At 43.2% G+C, this 19,336-nt stretch overlaps 1 protein-coding gene across 3 annotated transcripts in view; it reads left to right on the top strand.

The window, feature by feature from the left end:
* Window positions 1–18,997, top strand: part of LOC105480168 (doublecortin like kinase 3) — a 53,233-nt gene extending 34,236 nt beyond the window's left edge. Inside the window, exons 3-5 of one of the 3 annotated variants that reach the window (XM_011738687.3) lie at window positions 9,680–9,812; window positions 13,231–13,398; window positions 15,915–18,997. In XM_011738687.3, coding sequence (XP_011736989.2) covers window positions 9,680–9,812; window positions 13,231–13,398; window positions 15,915–16,108 — 495 coding nt within the window. In that variant the 3' untranslated portion in view covers window positions 16,109–18,997. Of the gene's footprint in view, window positions 1–1,843; window positions 2,030–9,679; window positions 9,813–13,230; window positions 13,399–15,914 lie in introns of those variants that run through there. The other 2 variants (XM_011738686.3, XR_011619956.1) reach the window with 2 other exon arrangements.
* Window positions 18,998–19,336: the final 339 nt, after the last annotated feature.

Genomic DNA, 19,336 nt, shown 5'->3' with positions numbered 1-19,336 from the left:
TTGCTAAAGAGGGATGCAGAGAAAATAAGGGTTGTGTTTTTTTGAAGTTGAGAGATATGACAGCATCTTTATGTGATGATGGAGCCATTCTCTGAGTTGGGGAACTGTGGGAGAGAAGCAAGGTCGAGGGTTTCCAGCATGTCGAATTTGAGATGATCATCCGATTGGATGACTAGGTGGTGAAGTAAAGTGTGCTGTGAAATATGAGGCTATCAAGTTCAGAAAACACCTACAGTCCAAAGTCCTTCATCAGCTGGGCTGGCCACCTCTGACCAGACATTGGGGTAAAAAGACAGTGCATCACAGTGACTTCTATGCTCAGAGCTGCCATTAGCTTCCCTTCACATTCACATTCAGAATACAAGCCAAGGTCATTTCCATGGCCTGGAAGGTCTTATATGATGCGGACTCCGTCTTCCTCTCAAAGCCACTCTCCAGCCACCCAGCTCCTCACTCGCCCTGCTCCTGCCCCTGCTTGCTACATCAAATCATGCATGTCCATCAGCCTTCGCATTTACTGTTTCTTCTACCTGAAAACTTGCTCCTCACATCTTAATATGGCTCACCCCTGCCTTCATTCAGATGTTACTTCCTCAGTGAGTCCTTCCTTAACCACTTTATTTTAAAAAAAAAAAAAAACCCTGCCACTGTCTGTGCCAGCATTGCCAGTAGAATTTTCTGTGATGATGGAGATACAGATTTCCTGTATCTCCACAGCCCAATGTGGTGGCCTGTAGCCACATGGGCAGTTCCTCCTGTCTAAGGAACTGCATTTTAAGTTTCATGTAAAAATCAATAGCCATGTGTACTTAGTGGATACTGTACTAGACAATGCAGCCCTTATCCCACTTTTACTTTTTCAAAACGCTTATCACTGCCTGACATTACATATTTATTTGAATATTGTTCATTAATAGAAAGGAGGCTTCATAAGAAAAATAACTTTATCTGCTTCATTCAATACTTTATTCTTAATATTGCAAACACTGCCTAGCAGATGGTAGGTGTGTAAATATTTGTTGAATGAACATGGGATTTTAATTAAGTAGAAATAAGCGGATGCAATAAACAGACACCAAAAGCATTTTGTGAGCATGCCATGTGACAAGTCCCAGGGAAGACTTTTTCCTCACTGATTTTTTTTTTCAGTCATACTTTTGTATTATGGTATGTTTATGTGTTTGTGTATATATCTATATATAGATATATACACATATATACACATATATATGTAGACAGTGTGTATAGACACCTCTTTCAAGGGTGTGTGTGTGTGCGCGCACGCACGAAGGGGATCATAGATATGGAACAGTAGCTAAAGAGGGATGTAGAGAAAATAAGGGTTGTATTTTTTTTGTGTAGATATATACACAAGGGTGTTATTTTTGTGTGTGTGTGTGTGTATATATATATATATACACACACACACACATATAAAAGTGTTATTTATGGTGTATATATATATATTTTGAGACAGTCTCACTCTGTCACCCAGGCTGGAGTGCAGGAGTGTGATCTCAACTCACTGCAACCTCCGCCTTCCAGACTCCTCCCACCTTAGCCTCCCAAGTAGCTGGGACCACAGGTATGAGCCACCACACCTGGCTAATATTTTGGCATTTTTTGTAGAGATGAGGTTTCGCCATGTTGCCTAGGCTCACTTCAAACTCCTGGACTCAAGTGATCCACCTGCCTTGGCCTTCCAAAGTGCTGGAATTACAGGACTGAGCCACTGCACCCAGCCTGTATTATGGTATATTTTGCTGTCGTTGAAATATAAACGGATTTTAGGTATTGGCATTTTAATGTGAATTGGTTTCTAAGATCATTTCATTCTTCACAGCCAGTTGAAAATGGACCTTGGAGGGAAAAAGTACGAGAAACCATGATGGATCAAGTAAGAAGGTGGCAAAGATAAATAAACTTTATCCATGTCTTAATCCTTAAGGGAGCCACTTGTTGTTTGGGCTGGACTCTGCTGCCATCTTCTGTTCAGAGATGAGAATTGCAAGATCACATTTAAATTGAGGTACCGTTGAAGGAGAGGGCAAATTGTTGAGAAAAATAAAGATTCTTCTTGAAGCTTTGAGATTATCCAGATGTTATGTGAATGCCTATGTAAATAATGTAGATCACTTGGATTCCAAGCATGATACTTTGATGTGGCTGGAAAAGGGTGAGAGATGCAGGCAGATAACAGTCATTACAGTGTCATGTAAAGTAATCTCTTACACACTTTCAGTTAGAGAACAACCGAAAATGAGCCCCCAGCAGGAACATGGCCTAGAGCAGCAAGTTTAGGTAGGCTGCAAAATAGATACAGGGAGATGTAGGGTGAGGGCAAAGTGAGATGTGTTCAAAGGGGGCTTTTGTGCGCCCCCACCACACAACCCAGGAAAGCCCTGAAAGGTTTTCTCAGGCAGGGACATTGAAGTGCGTCATTTGATGGGGTCTTTGGCTGTCTTGATGACCACCTGAGTGCCTGGTCAACCGAGAGTCCTGAGGTCCTCTGCTCTGATCAAATCACACCTGTTGTGTGGCATTTGGTGCTGGACATTCTTGGTTAAGAAAGGCATCAATGACATGGGGGCCATCCAGAACTTTACCGTGTACACAGATCTCTCTGAGGTTGTGAGGAAATGCAGATTCTGGTTCAGGGGCTCTGGGGCAGCTGAGAGCTGTAAGAAGCTCACAGGAGATGCTGATGGTGCTGGTCCAGGGTCCAGGGGCTGCACTGGGAAAAGGGATGAGTGAGGGAGGGTGACCAGGACACCAGGTCCTGTAAGGATTCACTAGAGTATCCTTGGTTGTTGTATTAGCCAGAGTTCTCTAGAGAGACAGAACCAATAGGATTTGTGTTTATAGGGATGTATGAGAGGGGATTTATTAGGGGACTTGGCTCACATGATTATGGAGACTGAGAAGTCCCATGACTGGCTGTCCACAAGCTGGAGACCCTGGGATACCAGTAGCATGGCTCAGTCTAAGTCTGAAGGCCTGAGAACCCAGGGGTTACTGGTATAAGTCTTGGAGCCCAAAGGCTAGAAAGCCTACAGTTCTGATGTCCCAGGAGGAGGGGGAGAAGGGGGTACAGAGAGAGAGAGAGACAGAGACACCAATTGCCTTTTCCCTGCTTTTGTTCTATCCAAGCCCCAGCTGGCTGGATGCTGCTCTCATCCATATTGAGGGCAGATCTTCTGCACTTGGTCCACCTGGACTCACACACCAATCTCCTCTGGAAATACCTAACAGACACTGCCCCGACCCCGACCCCCACTCAATGATGCTTTACCAGTACTAGGTATTCCTTAATCCAGTCAAGTTGTCATCTAAAATTAATCATCACAGAGGCTAGCTTGGAGAAGCCAAAGGCAAGCTGGGGATCACGGTATTTGCTTCCCATCTTTGGAGGGATGTGTTCTTATTCAGCATCACTGGAGAGCGCAGATTTAGAAAACAGGAATGGGAAAGGAATTCTGAATCAACATAGGGGTGAATCTCCTCACAAGCTAAGTGTGCCATAAATGGGATGAACTACAGCATGGAGTTGTGGAGTCTTTTCCATTTTGAGATTTCATTCAGACATGAACGATAGTCTGGTGGGAGGATGTTTGAGACACGTTTTTTGCTTGGGTGGAGGTTTGGGTTTGATGGTATCAGATGTCCCACAGATTCTGGGAAGAATTATTCTAGGACAACATCACTCATTTAATTTCAAGGTTTAAGATAGGAACTGTTCTGAAGCCAAATATGTGAGGTGCTTGTTGCAAAAATAAGCCAAAAAACTTGCAGACAGTGTGCGACCTTAAAAGTAATTAAGCTGCTTAGGTAGAGGAAATAAATGACAACACTGAAGAATATTAAATAACTCTTGACAGTAGAAGCTGGAGACAGAAGAACTAAAGACATCGGGCCACCTGGGGCCACTTTCTGGAAGGGACAAGTGGCGCCACTGATCTTAACCGTCCCCCCGGTTCTGCTTATGCAATTGTTGATACTCAGGGGATGATCCTGAGACTGAAAGAGAAAAGCTATAGCAGGAAGAAACTAGAAGAGGCATAATATATCTCACATAGATCCATATCATACTCTAAAAACAGATTTGGCATTTTGAAAATATATCATTCAGTCTCTGGATAGTTAACATAATAACTTTTCAAAGTAAAATGTGAGTTTCCAAAACGTTTAATCTGCTACAAGCTCAGTGGAGCCAGGTTTTGGAATTGGGGGCTTCCACGAGGAAGGTAATGTTTCATTTATTTCACAATAGGAACACACTTGTTACTCTGGTGTACTAAGTCAGCTGAAAGCTTTATTTAATTTATTTATTTTTAAAACTAATTTGTTTATTTTTAAGACAGAGCTTCATCCTTTCACCCAGGCTAGAGTGCAGTGGCTCGACCTCAGCTCACTGCAACCTCCATCTCCGGGGTTCAAGTGATTCTTCTGAGTCAGCCTCCATAGTAGCTGGGATTACAGGTGCCCACCACCATGCCCAGCTAATTTCTTTTTGTATTTTTAGTAGAGATGGGGTTTCACCATGTTGGCCAGGCTGGTCTCAAACTCCTGACCTCAAGTGATCCACCTGCCTAAGCCTCCCAAAGTACTGGGATTACATGAGCCACCATGCCCGGCCAGTCAGCCAAATGCTTTTAATGCTGCTAATTTATAAATATTTGTGAAAGACATATTTTTCCAGCAGTCACCCAGCAACTATGATTAATGCATATGATCCATCTGGTCATTCTAGGTATCACATTATTTTGTTTTCCTTCCCTTCCAAACAAGGTTTTCTTAAATTATTCTGGTAATTACCCTGTTGTCTCCTTTTGGGCTATGTCAGTTTCTATATGCAGACCAAGCAGAATTTCATTTTAGTTCTAAATTTATGACTTTCCATTTGGTGAGGTTAATTATGGAGACATTGATTAGATTGTCTGGTGGTGACTTGGGCTCAGTAATTAAGACACATGCTGCTTATGGAGATGTAAGCTCACTGACAGAAACCAAAGCAAGTGTGGAGAATTTATTCTGGTCTGGAGAGACAGGGGAAAGGCGGCTCCACCCTGCCATTCTAGGTGTTGCCCATGGCTGTGATGGGTCCCAGGGAGAGGCAGAGTTCCCCTACTGCCCACCTGTCCAGGCACTGGTAGGAGCCTTTGCCCCAGTTCCAGGAGAGATGTGAGGGCGTATGCCTGCAGACAAGTTGATAGTGTCTCCTATAGCTGTGGTGGCACTAATGAGTCTCTTGCTTGGATAAGATTGCCCAAATTCTAGTAAGTTTTCACACAGTGGTCTAACTAACTGCTTAGTTCACCTTCGTCTGAGCAATCACCTTCTACCACGAGAAACAGGGCAGTTACCCTTGGACCTTATGTGTGCAGGTACCAGATAGTCTGGAAGGATGCTGGAGTATTGAATTGTGTCTGATTGTTTAACCTTCCCTCAAACTGGAAAACTTCTTTCAGGCAGGGGCACTGATGCATCTTTTACTTGCTGCGAGATATGCTGGGTTTGCGCCCTCATGTTTAGTTTTTTCCTGTGAAATTTAGTTTTATTTTCCAGCATAGTGACCTAAATACTTGCCACACTTACCTCTTGAGATTAGTTTCTTTTAGGTTAAGGTCCAGCTTTTCCTAACGGTCATAATCTTATATCAAATCACTTGTTGGGGAAGGAGGACAGAACATACTAACTTGGCAATGGGAATTGGCTTACCAGAGATGAGAAAGTCAGTCACCTGGACTTGTTTGAAGGAATGAGACAGGTGGGATAAGTTTTGAAGGGGAAAAAGGAGGGAGCATTTCAGATTCCGTATTCATTCAGAGTGAAGGTGAGTGTGCCTTTTCTCTATTTTAAAAATTGACCAATTCTACCCTTTTCTAAAACCTGGTGGAAGTCAAACTGGGCCTTTTGGTCACTCTAGAGCTAATACTTTGCTAGGCAGATTGCAGACATTGAATGAAACTCATGACATAAGCCTATTTGCTGGAAACTGTCACTCCCATTCTTCCCTCTTTTATTTTGAGACAGGGTCTTGCTCTGTTGCTGAGGCTGGAGTGCAGTGGTATAATCATGGCACACTGCAGCCTCAACTTCACAGGCTCAAGTGATCCTCCTATCTCAACCTCCCACGTAGCTGGGACCACATGCATGCATCACCACGCCTGGCTAATACTTTTACTATTTGTAGAGATGGGGTCTCCTCGTGTTGCCCAAGCTGGTCTTGAACTCCTGGACTCAAGTGATCCTTCCACCTTGGCCTCCCAAAGAGCTGGGATTACAAGTGTGAGCCACTGCACCTACCCCACCCCCCTTTTTTTTAAACAAATGAGAAAACAGAGACTCAGATGAGTAAAGAAATTTGTCCAAGGCCATTCAGCTGCAAGTCTTGGAGTTGGAATTGCTCAAAGACTCCTGGCCTGTTTGATTCTTAATCCCTCACCTCGCCCAATGAGGGCCTGTATTTAACATCTCTCTCCTGCTTATTGGTCTACTTCTTCATTTTTTGTAATTTTTAATTTTTGTGGGTATGTATTAGTCTGTTTTTATGCTGCTAATAAAGAGATACCTGAGACTGGGAAGAAAAAGAGGTTTAATGGACTTATGGTTCCATATGGCTGGGGAAGCCTTCCCACAATCATGGTGGAAGGCAAGGAGGAGCAAGTCACATTTTACATGGATGGCAGCAGGCAAATAGAAAGCTTGTGCAGGGAAACTCCCATTTTTAAAACTGTCAGATCTCATAAGACTGATTCACTATCATGAGAACAGTACAGGAAAGACCTGCCCCCATGATTCAATTACCTCCTACTGGGTTCCTCCCACAACATGTGGGAATCGTGGGAGTTATAATTTAAGATGAGATTTGGGTGGGGACACAGTCAAACCATATTCCACTCTGGCCCCTCCCAAATCTCATGTCCTCACATTTCAGAACCAATCATGTCTCAACTGTTCCCCAAAGTCTTAACTCATTTCAGCATTAACTTAAGAGTGCACAGTCCAAAGTCTCATCCAAGACAAGTAAAGTCCCTTCCACCTATGAGCCTGTAGAATCAAAAGCAATTTAGTTACTTCCTAGATACAGCTGGGGTACAGGTATTGAGTAAATACAGCCATTTCAACTGGGAGAAATTTGCCAAAACAAAGGTGCTACAGGCCCCATGCAAGTCTGAAATCTAGCAGGGCAGTCAAATCATAAAGCTCCAAAATGATCTCTTTTGACTCTGGGTCTCACATCCAGGTCATGCTAATTAATGCAAGAGGTGGATTCCCATGGTCTTGGGCAGCTCTGCTTCTGTGGTTTTGCAGAGTACAGCCTCTCTCCTGGCTTCTTTCACAGGCTGGCATTGAGAGTCTGTGGCTTTTCCGGGCGCATGGTACAAGCTGTCATTGGTCTACCATTCTGAGATCTGGAGACAGTGGCCCTCTTCTCAAGATTCCATTAGGTAGTGCCCCAGTAAGGACTCTGTTTGGGGGATCCGACCCCACATTTCCCTTCTGCACTGCCCTAGCGGAGGGTTTCCATGAGAGCCCCACCCCTGCAGCAAACTTTTGCCTGGACATCCAGGCATTTCCATACATCCTCTGAAATCCAGGCGGAGGTTCTCAAACCCCAATTCTTGACTTCCGTGCACTGGCAGGCTCACCAACACATGGAAGTGACCAAGACTTGCATCCTCTGAAGCCACAACCTGAGCTTTATGTTTGCCCCTTTCAGCCATGGCTGGAGTGGCTGGGATGCAGGGCACCGAGTCCCTAGGCTGCTCACAGCATGGGGATCCTGGGGCCAGCCCACAAAACCACTTTTTACTTGTAGGTCTCTGGGCCTGTGATAGGATGGGGTGCTATGAAGACCTCTGACATGCCCTGGAGACATTTTCCTCATTGTCTTGGGGATTAACATTCAGGTCCTCATTACTTAGGCAAATTTGTGCAGCCAGCTTTAATTTATCCTCAGAAAATGGGATTTTCTTTTTCTATTGCATTGTCAGGCTGTAAATTTTCCAAACTTTTATGCTCTGTTTCCCTTATAAAACTGAATGACTTTAACAGCACCCAAGTCACCTCTTGAATGCTTTACTGCTTAGAAATTTCCACCAGATATCCTAAATCATCTCTCTCAAGTTCAAAGTTCCATAAATCTCTAGAGCAGGGGCAAAATGCCACCAGTCTCTTTGCTAAAATGTAACAAGAGTCACCTTTGCTCCAGTTCCCAACAGGTTCCTGATTTCCATCTGAGACCACCTCAGTCTGGACTTTATTGTCCATATCACTATCAGCATTTTGGGCAAAGCCATTCAACAAGTCTCTAGGAAGTTACAAACTTTCCCACATTTTTTTATCTTCTGAGCCCTCCAAACTGTTCCAATCTCTGCCTGTTACCCAGTTCCAAAGTCACTTTCATATTTTTGGGTATCTTTTCAGCAGTGCCCCACTCTACTGGTGCCAGTTTACTGTATTAGTCCGTTTTCATGATGCTGATAAAGTTGTACCCGAGACCAGGAAGAAAAAGAGGTTTAATGGACTTATGGTTCCACATGGTAGGGAGGCCTTCCTACAATAATGGTGGAAGGCAAGGAGGAGCAAGTCATGTCTTACATGGATAGCATCAGGCAAAGAGAGAGCTTGTGCAGGCAAACTCCCATTTTTAAAACTGTCAGATCTCGGGAGACCGATTCGCTCTCATGAGAACAGCATGGGAAAGACCCACACCCGTGATTCAGTTACTTCCCACCGGATTCCCCCAACAACATGTGGGAATTGTGGGAGTTACAATTCAAGATGAGATTTGAGTGGGGACACAGCCAAACCATATCAAGGTACATGCTAGGTGCATGTATTTTTGGGGTACATGAGATGTTTTGATACAGGCATGCAATGCATAATCATTACATCATGGAGAATGGGGTATTCATCCTCTCAAGCATTTATCCTTGTGTGATTACTTTTGCACCAACCTAATACAAACAATCCAGTTATACCCTTTTAGTTATTTTAAAATGTACAATTAAATTATCATTGACTATAGTCACCCTGTTTTGCTATCAAATAATAGGTTTTATTCATTCTTTCTAACTATTCTTTTTGTACCAATTAACCATCCCCACCTCCCCCCATCCCTGCCCCATACTTCTTCATTTTCATTCCCAGTCTTTTTCCTTTCTTTTTCACGTCTGCCCAGCCTTTGCATTGCCCAGAGCCATTTTCTAATGCTCATGAAAGCTAGACTGTGCTCAAAGTATCCTTGATCCTTGTTCTAACTCAATGCTGTCTAATAGCCCTTTCTGCAACGGTGGAAGTGTGTCTATCTGTGTTTCCCAATACAGTAGCCACAAGCCACAAGTGGCTTTTGAGTACTTGAAATGTGCCTAATGCAGCTGAGAAGCTAAATTTTTAATTTAATTTTAATCAATAAATTTAAGTAGCCACTTTTGACAATATGGTGCTACCATATTGGACGGCATAGTAAATCTAACTCATTGGTTCCCTAATTGAAAATGTGAGCCCTTGTCATTGAGGTCAAGTTAGCTTTGTCAGTGTTGGGCTAAGCTGTAATCCCACATAGGTTTATCGTTTGCTTATCTTGACCTTGCAAGCCTGTTGTTTCATTAGTATCTCTTCTTTGTTCTAATCACAATTTTGGTGGTGGTTTGGGGATTTTGGTTTCTTACAGGTTCAACGAAATGAGGACAAATCTACTACCTTGAAATTGGCTGATTTTGGACTTGCAAAGCATGTAGTGAGACCTATATTTACTGTGTGTGGGACCCCGACTTATGTAGCTCCCGAAATTCTTTCTGAGAAAGGTAAGTGTTACACATAGATCTGTGGGACTCTAGTTCCCTTACTAACAAATGTTTCATTTGTAATATTTACTAGTTTTCAATATGGAATAAATCTCAGAGAATTGATGCTTAGGCTTGGATTTGGACTTCAATGAAAATATTTGAAGTAGGCTTGATCAAAGCATGAGAGCTTTCTCCTCATCAGGGCTGCCCTTGTTACAGTGAATGGATCAGAGTGTGTGTGTGTGTGTGTGTGTATGTGTGTGTATGTGTGTGTGTTTGTGTGTGTACGTGTGTGTTTAGTGTGTTTAGGCAGGACAGTGAGATGAAAGATGATGGAGAATTGGATGGGGAACTCAAGCAAGCAAGACCATTTGGGCTACTGACCCAAGGCTGTCTCTAACAGGAGAGAATTGAAGTAGTCCTTATGGTACTCGGTTTAAACATTTCTTCACCAACCTTCCATTTAAAGGAAAAGGGGATCCCATTTTCCTCCATGAACTCTATGAATATTTATTACCTACTTGTATATTATGCAAAGATCCAATGAGTTGTTTTAGTGACATAGTTTCTAAAACATTTAAAAAGGAAATAATAGTTATGATATGGCTCTAACTATATGAATGACTATTTGACTACTGTGGCACTTCAGGAGAAATCAATTTGCCCACCGTTGTAAGATGGGAAGACCTTCATCGGGTTGCAGGGTTGGTGACAGGGAGGAGGGATGGACGGATAGTTGCCCAGCAGCAGAACCATCAGGACAATTAAGAAGAGGAGATGGCCAGGCACAGTGGCTCACACCTGTAATCCCAGCACTTTGGGAGGCCAAGGCGGGGTGGATCACCTGAGGTCAGGAATTCAAAACCATCTTGGCCAACACAGTGAAACCCCGTCTCTACTAAAACTACAAAAAAATTAGCTGGGTGTTGTGGCACATGCTTGTAATCCCACCTACTCAGGAGGCTGAGGCAGGAGAATGGCTTGAACCCGGGAGGTGGAGGTTGCAGTGAGCCAAGATTGCACCATTGCACTCCAGCCTGGGCAACAAGAGTGAAACTCCGTGTCAGAAAAAAAAACAAAAAAACAAACAAAAAAAACCACCAAAAGATGAGGAGATGACATGCATGACGTCAGGTGTTAGAGACATGGAGAAGACTAGCTTCAGTGGACCAGAGAGAAACACAATTGGTTGGTGTATTAGTCAGGTTTTTGTGTTGCTATAGAAATAACAAAGGCTGGATGATTTATAAAGAAGAGAGGTTTAGTTGGTTCAGGGTTCTGCAGGCTGTACGAGCATGGTGCCAGCCATCTGCTCTGCTTTTGGTAAGGGCTTTAGGAAGCTTACACTCATGGTGGAAAGTGACAGGGAACCGGCATGTTATATGGTGGAACTAGGAGCAAGAGAGAGAGAGAGGGAGGAGATCCCAGACTTCTAAACAACTAGATCCTAAGTGAAGTACCTGAGTGAGAACTCACTTGTCACCAAGGGGATGGTACTAAACCATTCATGAAGGATCCACCCCCATGATCTAATCACTTCCCACAGGCCCCACCTCCAACACTGGGAATCACATTTCAACATGAGATTTGGAGGGAACAAATATCCAAACTATATCAGTTGGGTAGGTTGAGCTTAAATTCTCCACAAATGGGAAGGCTGGGTAGAGGTGTTTAGACTTGGTGTGGCATCGATGAACTGGTTAAGAGAAGAAAAGAAAGCAAATAGGCAACATGAATTCTTGGGAAAATCACATATTGGTGGTAGCACCAGCTAAAACAGGGTGTTGGAAAGGATAGCTCTTTTGGAAGATAGGGGGATGGGGTGAGTTTAGTTTTGAACACACTGACTTTGTAGAGATATCAGGATAGATAGTGGAGTTGTCCATTTGGCAAGGAGGTGAAGCTGTGAGCTGAACATGTGGCTTTGAGACTCCTCAACAGAGAGGTGGTTGATAATGGGCTCCTTGGTAATGCCAGGAATGAGAGTCAAGGACGTATTCTTGAGGAGGCCAACAGCCCAGAGATGAGAGAAGGAAGGAGGGGTCAGTAGAGAAAAGGGTGGGTATCCCAGAGAGGATCTGGAAAGTGCATTGTCACGGAGGCCAAGGGACATTTCTAGATATTGATGAGACCCAGGAAAATCAGTCCCTCTCAACAGTGAACGGTTGAGAACCGAGAAAAGGTCACAAGGGGTCGTTAGTGACTTATTCTCTTAGTGTTTTCCTGCTGATTTGTGTTTTGTCAAACTTACTCTGGGGCTTAATCATGAATATCTAACTTCTAAATTACAACGGTCAAGTGTTTTCTTTTTCTAACTGTAGAAAGTTAGAAAGTGTTTGAAAATGTATATATTGCTGTGATAAGTTTTGGGAGGACAATGTGTAATATGTATTAATAATCTTTATATTGCTTTGTCTATTTCACTGCTGGAAAGTTATTTTAGGAATCTAATCAGATATGTGCACAAATATTTAATAAATGCTCATCAGAAAATTCCTTACAGTTGTAAAAAAATTAGTAAAAACTTAAATTACAACATAGCAATTTATTATGTAAAGGGGATACTAATAGTTGTTAGAAATCATGTTTGTAAAAAATATTTTTTATATTTTTCATAGGAAATTATTATGTTGGAAATGCCACTATATAATATTAAGTAAATAAAATAGAGTGTAAGTGCAATGTGATCCTAATTTTCTGTAGAAAAGTAAATAAAAGTGTTATTTAGAAAAGAATACATGTCTCCATATGGGTGTGTGCATATGTGTGTGTGTGTGTGTGTTGTGTACCAGTGTGTGCACATGTGGGGGATACAGCTAGTAAACATCAGTCTTTTAAAAATCATTTAAAAAGCCAGTAAATTATATTTTTTAAGTGAGAGAGAAGGCAATGGATATATAGGAAGCAGCGATTGCTAGTGTAGACTCAGGCTTCTCTAACTATCTCTGGTGAAGGGTGAAGTTTTAAAATTTCCAGTACAGTGTGGACTCACCGTCCTGCTGCATGTGACTAGAACACATCTCATGCCACATGTGACTCACCACATGTGTATGACAACGCCTGAACTGATGTATGTGCTGTTCAACGAGATGTGCCGTTCAATCATGCAACTGAATGTCACAGTCTTGTTAAATTGCTATAAGCGTTTCCAAACACTTGCTTTCAAGTGTCTCTGTGCTCATTTTATTGCAGACCAGTAATAAGGCATTGCAAAGTGGCAGTGGTCCATGGACCACACTTTGAGTAACGATGGTGTAGAATCCTTATGTATAGGAGTTAGAAGGGAGCTGTGTTTGGAAGTGGCTCTTGGTTGCTGAGAGCTGGGATCGTCTGTAACTTAGATCTATTTAGAACCACAATACTCCATCATTTATTTCGTCACCTTTGACCCTGCCTGGTCTCAGGTTTGTTTGTGTCTCTGCCTCTGTCTGCACAGGTTATGGACTGGAGGTGGACATGTGGGCTGCCGGTGTGATCCTCTATATCCTGCTGTGTGGCTTTCCGCCATTCCGCAGCCCTGAGAGGGACCAGGACGAGCTCTTTAACATCATCCAGCTGGGCCACTTTGAGTTCCTCCCCCCTTACTGGGACAATATCTCTGATGGTGAGATTTGGGGCTTCCTCACACAGCAGAGGAGGGGATGGATTTTTCAGGTCAGATGTGTAGAGGACCCACCACTGTGCCCGGTGCAGAGTTGGACTGTCACCATGTCACGTCTCATCCTTTACTTCCTCAGTAGCTTCATGTAGGTTTGTGTAGCACTCTGAAAACTTGGAGATTTTAGTGAAAAAATTTAGTACTTTGAGATTTAGTGAAAAAGCTTAACCACCAGTTACAGTCACCAAATACTTTTCCTTAAGGTAATTCAAGAACCTTAGAACTGAAAAATATCAGGAACATTATAACTCTCCTTTGGAAAGAGAAAGGCCATCTTATATACAGAAGTGTTTGTGAATGGAACAGACTGAAAATGCTTCTTTTACACGTGCATAACCAAGGGTCCTATAGCAGCACACTTGGAGCACAGGGGCTCTGCAGTGAAGATCTTAGTTATTTTTTAGTGACCTGGAGCATGCATGGTCCTCCCTGCTTTTGGCCCTCTGTTCCATTTGATTCCAAATGAAATCCTTCCCCTTGTCTCTACGGATTTGTCTGTACTACTCACAGTCCTTGTAAAACTGAGAACTAGATAATTGGGGATTTTGAGTCTTTCGCTTAAAAAGTAGAATAGGAGGCTGGGTGTGGTGGCTCATACCTATAATCCCAGCACTTTGGGAGGCCCAGGTGGGAGGATTGCTTGAGGCCCAGAGTTCGAGACCAGGCTGGGCAACTAGCGAGACCCCTTCTCTACAAAAAATAAAGCAAATTAACCAGGCATGGTGCCAGCTGCTCTGGAGGCTGAGATAGGAGGATCACTTAAGCCCAGGAGTTTGAGGCTGCAGTGAGCTATGATTGTGCCACCACACTCCAGCCTGGGTGATAGAGATCCTGGTTCAAAATAAAAATAAAAATAAAGTAGAATAAGAATGGTAACATTTTGTTTTTCAATTTTCCCTAAACATGCTGTTTAATTTTAGTTATTGAACTGCCTCCATCCCTAGCCTCTATTTCCTCACTGGGATTGGAAGATGAGGAAAGGGAAAATCTTCATTTTTCCCCCTCTAAATAAGGTAGGGAGAGGGTGGCTTGTCACAGTAGATGAGGATCTTCAGCTGACAAGGCAGTGGCAACTGGGAATTGAGGGACTAAAAATCATTTTAGAAAGTTCTGTGCAGCATTCCTTAGATTTGGGCACGGGTGGCCCTCGTCCTGGGGCCTGCGCTAGTCACATCCTTCTCTACAGAGTGAGGAGAGTATAGGGCTTAGGGGATGTGCCCCCAGAGCCCAGGTCCCCTCTTCTAGGTCACTTCCTGAAGACCCATGAATTCCCTGTCCAAATGGCCCAAGCCCACATCCAAGGTTTGTGAGACCTCTTTCCAGCCTCTTCCCACTATGCCATAAAGTGGCCGAGGAGTGGCTGTTTGGAGCAGGTAGACAGAGCTTGGACATGTTGGCTGGGGTGTCTGGTTGTCCACACTTGTACACAAGAGTCTGAGGATTCTCAACTTCAATCTGGCCTTCCAGCCTCTGAGTGAGTCATCTGAGGACCCTGAGAGAGTGGTTCTGGCAGTGGTGGGGCTGGGGCTTTTTGTGGGCAGAATTTTCCCGGCTTGAATTGGGTGGTGTAGGAGGAATCTGGGCCTTCTGTGCTCAGGAGGTGGCTGGACATCGGTGTACGGGAGCGGTGGTTGGTGAGGGAGCGGCTGGTCTTGAGTAAAAGTCAGCCTTCAATAAAGGCAAAGAACAACAACGAAAAAAGTGGATGTTTTCTTCTTGTGCATTCTTGAGTGATTGAAAGAGCAGGCTCAATGAGCCAGGCTGGGAGAGCTGGCGAGCCAGGGGGAAACCTCTTCTGCTTTCTGCCTGCTGCTGGGCCCACCAGTTGGCCCCTCATTTCTCTAAAATTAATCCAGTCATGGTCTTGGGCAGAAAATAAAATTAATTTTGAATTTGCACTATTTACTTTTTAGATTTCTTTACGTGGTTTTCAGTTTTGTCAATGTGAAGACATATGTATTGACTTGGGAAGATTGAACATATTTTATTTAACAATGTGTTAGTTTTGATTTGGAATCTTAAAGTATGTAGATGTATAGCATGTGGTCTCCATTTGTTCCTTTGTCCTGAGTGCCTGGGATGTTAAGAGTGGGCCTGGCCCCGTGATTCTAGATAAATGAATGAACGTCCTCTCGAGCTGTGCTGTCCAACATGGTAGCCCCCTCTCTGCTGCCACACATGGCTATTTAAATGCAAATGTAAATTAACTCAAAGTAAATCATATAAATATTCACTTCCTCAGTTTCACAAGCCAGATTTCAAATGCTCAATAATCACAGGTGGATAGTGCAGATAGAGAATGTTCCTGCCTTCTATTGGACGGTGCTGCTCTAGAATATGAAGGAGCCTTTCAGCCAGCCATGGTGCTGACGTGAATGTTTGTGTTCTTATTTCATGTGTGGGGAAGAAAAATTCAGAACCACTTGCATTCATCACATTTTTCCCTTCTCTCATTCCAACAGCTGCCAAAGATCTGGTGAGCCGGTTGCTGGTGGTAGACCCCAAAAAGCGCTACACAGCTCATCAGGTTCTTCAGCACCCCTGGATTGAAACGGCTGGCAAGACCAATACAGTGAAACGACAGAAGCAGGTGTCCCCCAGCAGTGAGGGTCACTTCCGGAGCCAGCACAAGAGGGTTGCGGAGCAGGTATCGTAGTCACCGCCTCGGGAATCTGTTCAGCCCCCAGTTCTGCTCAAGGACAGAAAAAAGGATGGAAATTTGAGAGAAAAACAATGAAAGAGGCTTCTTCACATAATTGGCGAATCAGAGGGAGAGACACTCAGTGTATTTTAAAGCATATTAAAAAAATTAAGTAAATGTTAAATGTCAACATATTTTTAGATTTGTATATTTAAAGCCTTTAATACATTTTTGGGGGATAAGCATTGTCATCAGTGAGGAATTTTGGTAATAATGATGTGTTTTGCTTCCTCTTTGTAACCAAGTTTATTCTGTACTACAGGAGTGGTGCTTACCAGGGTCTAAACTCCCCCTGTGAGATTAATAAGGTGCATTGTGGTCTTTCTGTGTTAATAAAATGTGCTCTGAATAACAGAAGTGGGCCTGTATTCCAATTACTTCTTTGTGCTGGTGATGACGGCCAGGGAATGAATGATCTCCAGAGGCTGATATGACTACATATAGATGTGAAGGACACTTGATTAGTTGACAAGACCTGTTTATTTAGGATGTACTACTCTTGGTCTCTAGCATTTCAGTCTTACCAAAAATCAGTTTTGGTGCAGTCTGAGACAAGGAAAGAAAAAACCAAACTATTGAATCATTCTTGCTCCTGCAATACCATTATACTGCTTTTCAGCCCAATTATCCCTGAGCCTGAGTCATTTCTATGTGAAGTCAGGCACTCGGGCTGTGACTGTGTTAACATTTTCAGATCACGAGGGAGCCATTTAGTACATTAATATGTCAGAAATGCAGTAAATGGATTACACAGGGACTTGAAGGAGCTCAGAGTTCAAGCACATTCCTACCTGCAGGGCATACACCCAGGACACATTCCAGATTTCTGTGCTGAAATATTAATCTTTGCAGATGACTCTGGGAGTATGTGTGGGCTGACAGCAAAACATATCCTAATATTTCCCAAATTTACCTTCCTAGATTATGAATGACCTGGTCAGTAGGCCACAAATCCAGTCAAGAGTGTGGCTTTCTCACTTCTACCTTCCCTAACAGTTTTGGAGCCATCTGGGTGGAGGGGTGTATTAGTTAGGAAAACAGGGACAGTACTAGAGAATTCAACATAAGGAATTGCTTAATCAGGTTTTGGAAAATGGAAAAAGCACGAAAGAGGCTCTGGTATAATTTAGAGATAGTAACTGCAGGAAGTGGCTCCCATTCTTAGGTGGAGAACCAAGGGAAGAAGTTGGGGTTATTAGAACCTAAGAGATTGAAGGAGAAATTCCTTGTAGTGGACACTGTAGTATGCCACTTAGGTCCTCCAAGACTGAAGGGAATAAGCTGCTTGGGGTGCTGCTGGATGATGGCCCTCAGCTTTCAACCCTGTACAGGAATTACCCTCCACTGGAAGAGACACCTTTCAGCTCCCTCCTGAAGCAGGCCATATCAAACGACTAGTCCATGTAGGGTATGGCGGCTCAGCTCCTTTGTCCCAAATAAGGACAATACTGAAGGGCCATCCAACTACTGACCTGCTCATGGGGGTTGGCTGAACTGTTGGCTGAGACTGCATCACAGCCTACCTTTTCCCTTGCCCAATCCTGCTTCTTTCCTTTCCCTTCCAGAGGTAATGATCCTGAGACCACTCCCTAATAAGCCTTTTGGATGCTAATCTGGATTTCAGAGTTGGCTTCTCAGGAAACCAAACCCTTGACACTCCCTAGAAACTTGAAACCACATCAAAGAAGTACCAGCTGGTGCTTTAACCTCAGAAGCTTGGAGGAGGGGCCCTGTGGAGCTGGGACTCAGAGCCCTGAGGAGAGGGTGCTGCCCAGCAGGCAGTGTAATGGGACTCATTCTGAAAACGTGAAGAGGCTGGAAGCTGGATTCAGTTGCTACTAGAACATTGTTTGATAAAGACACCAGTAACCTTCATTTCACTAAATCCAAAAGAGAATTTTCAATCCTCAAATTAGCATCACTTGACCCTACTGACCACTTTCTCTTTGAGTAATTTCTCCTGTTGACTACCATGATGTCACATTTTTCTGTTTTTTTTTTTTTCTCCTATACCTTTGGATCTCCTGTATAGATTCAGTCTTCCTCCAGTTGCTAAAAGCTGTAGTTCCATCCTTAGTGGCTAGGGAAATGCAAATTAAAATCACTATGAAATATCACCATACACCCATTAGAATAGCTAAAATTAAGAGACTAAAATGAAAAGACTGACCATACCAACTCCTAGCGAGGATGCAGAGTGACTGGAATTCCAACACCTTGCTACTGGGAGTATAAAATGAGACTTCTCCTTTGGAGAACGGTTTGGTAGTTCCTTTAAAAGTTAAACATGTACCTACCATATGAAATTGCACTTCTAGATATTTGCGCAGGAGAATTTCAAGCATATGTCCTATGAAGACTTCACAATATTTATAGGTGCTTTATTTGTAGTAGCCCCAAAGTGGAAACAGCTTGAGTGTGCATGATTTGGTGCATGGATAAACAGATTGTATGGCCACACAATGAATAACAGCCACAAAAAAGGGATGAACTATTCATAAAGGAACAACATGGATGGACCGCCAAAGAATTAGGCTGAATGAAAGAAGAAAAAAAAGACTACATTTTGATTATTTCATTTACGTACTATTCCAGAAAATACAAGTGAATCTACAGTGACAGAAAGTGATCAGGGGTTTCCTGGAGATGGAAATGGGGAGAGCGGGGAGGAGGGATTGCAAGGGAACACTTGGTAACTTTGGGGATGAGGGACGTGTTCGTTTTCTTGAATGTAATAATGGATTTATGGGGGTATATATGTCAAAACTTACCAAATTGTATACTTTTGCTATGTGCAGTTTATTGTGTGTCAATTATACCTCAATAAAGTTGTTAAAAATATAGTTGCAGGTCCTCAAAGTTCAGTCCTAGACTCTATTTTCACTCTATTTCACCTGGCAACTTCATTTATACTCACTATCTATTTGCAGATGAACCTCTCCTTCCCTGCCCCCAGTTATGTTTCCATCCAAGGCTTCTCTAACTTCTAGGCCCACCTTTCCAACTGCCTACAGAACATATCCGTGCACAGCCATCAGAAGTTCCTCTACAGCAGAATCCCCAAGCCTGGTCCTCCTCTATTTCTCCCTAGCTCAGGGAATGGTGTTGTTCAGCAAGTTCAAAACAGGCATCACCCTTGATACCTCACTCTCTGACTCCTGAATCAGTCCATCCTCATTGATT

The sequence above is a fragment of the Macaca nemestrina genome, chromosome 2, assembly GCF_043159975.1.
Source record: "Macaca nemestrina isolate mMacNem1 chromosome 2, mMacNem.hap1, whole genome shotgun sequence".
Taxonomy (NCBI): domain Eukaryota; kingdom Metazoa; phylum Chordata; class Mammalia; order Primates; family Cercopithecidae; genus Macaca; species Macaca nemestrina.
Note: the sequence above shows the minus strand (reverse complement) of the source record. Positions and strands in the feature narration are given on the sequence as shown.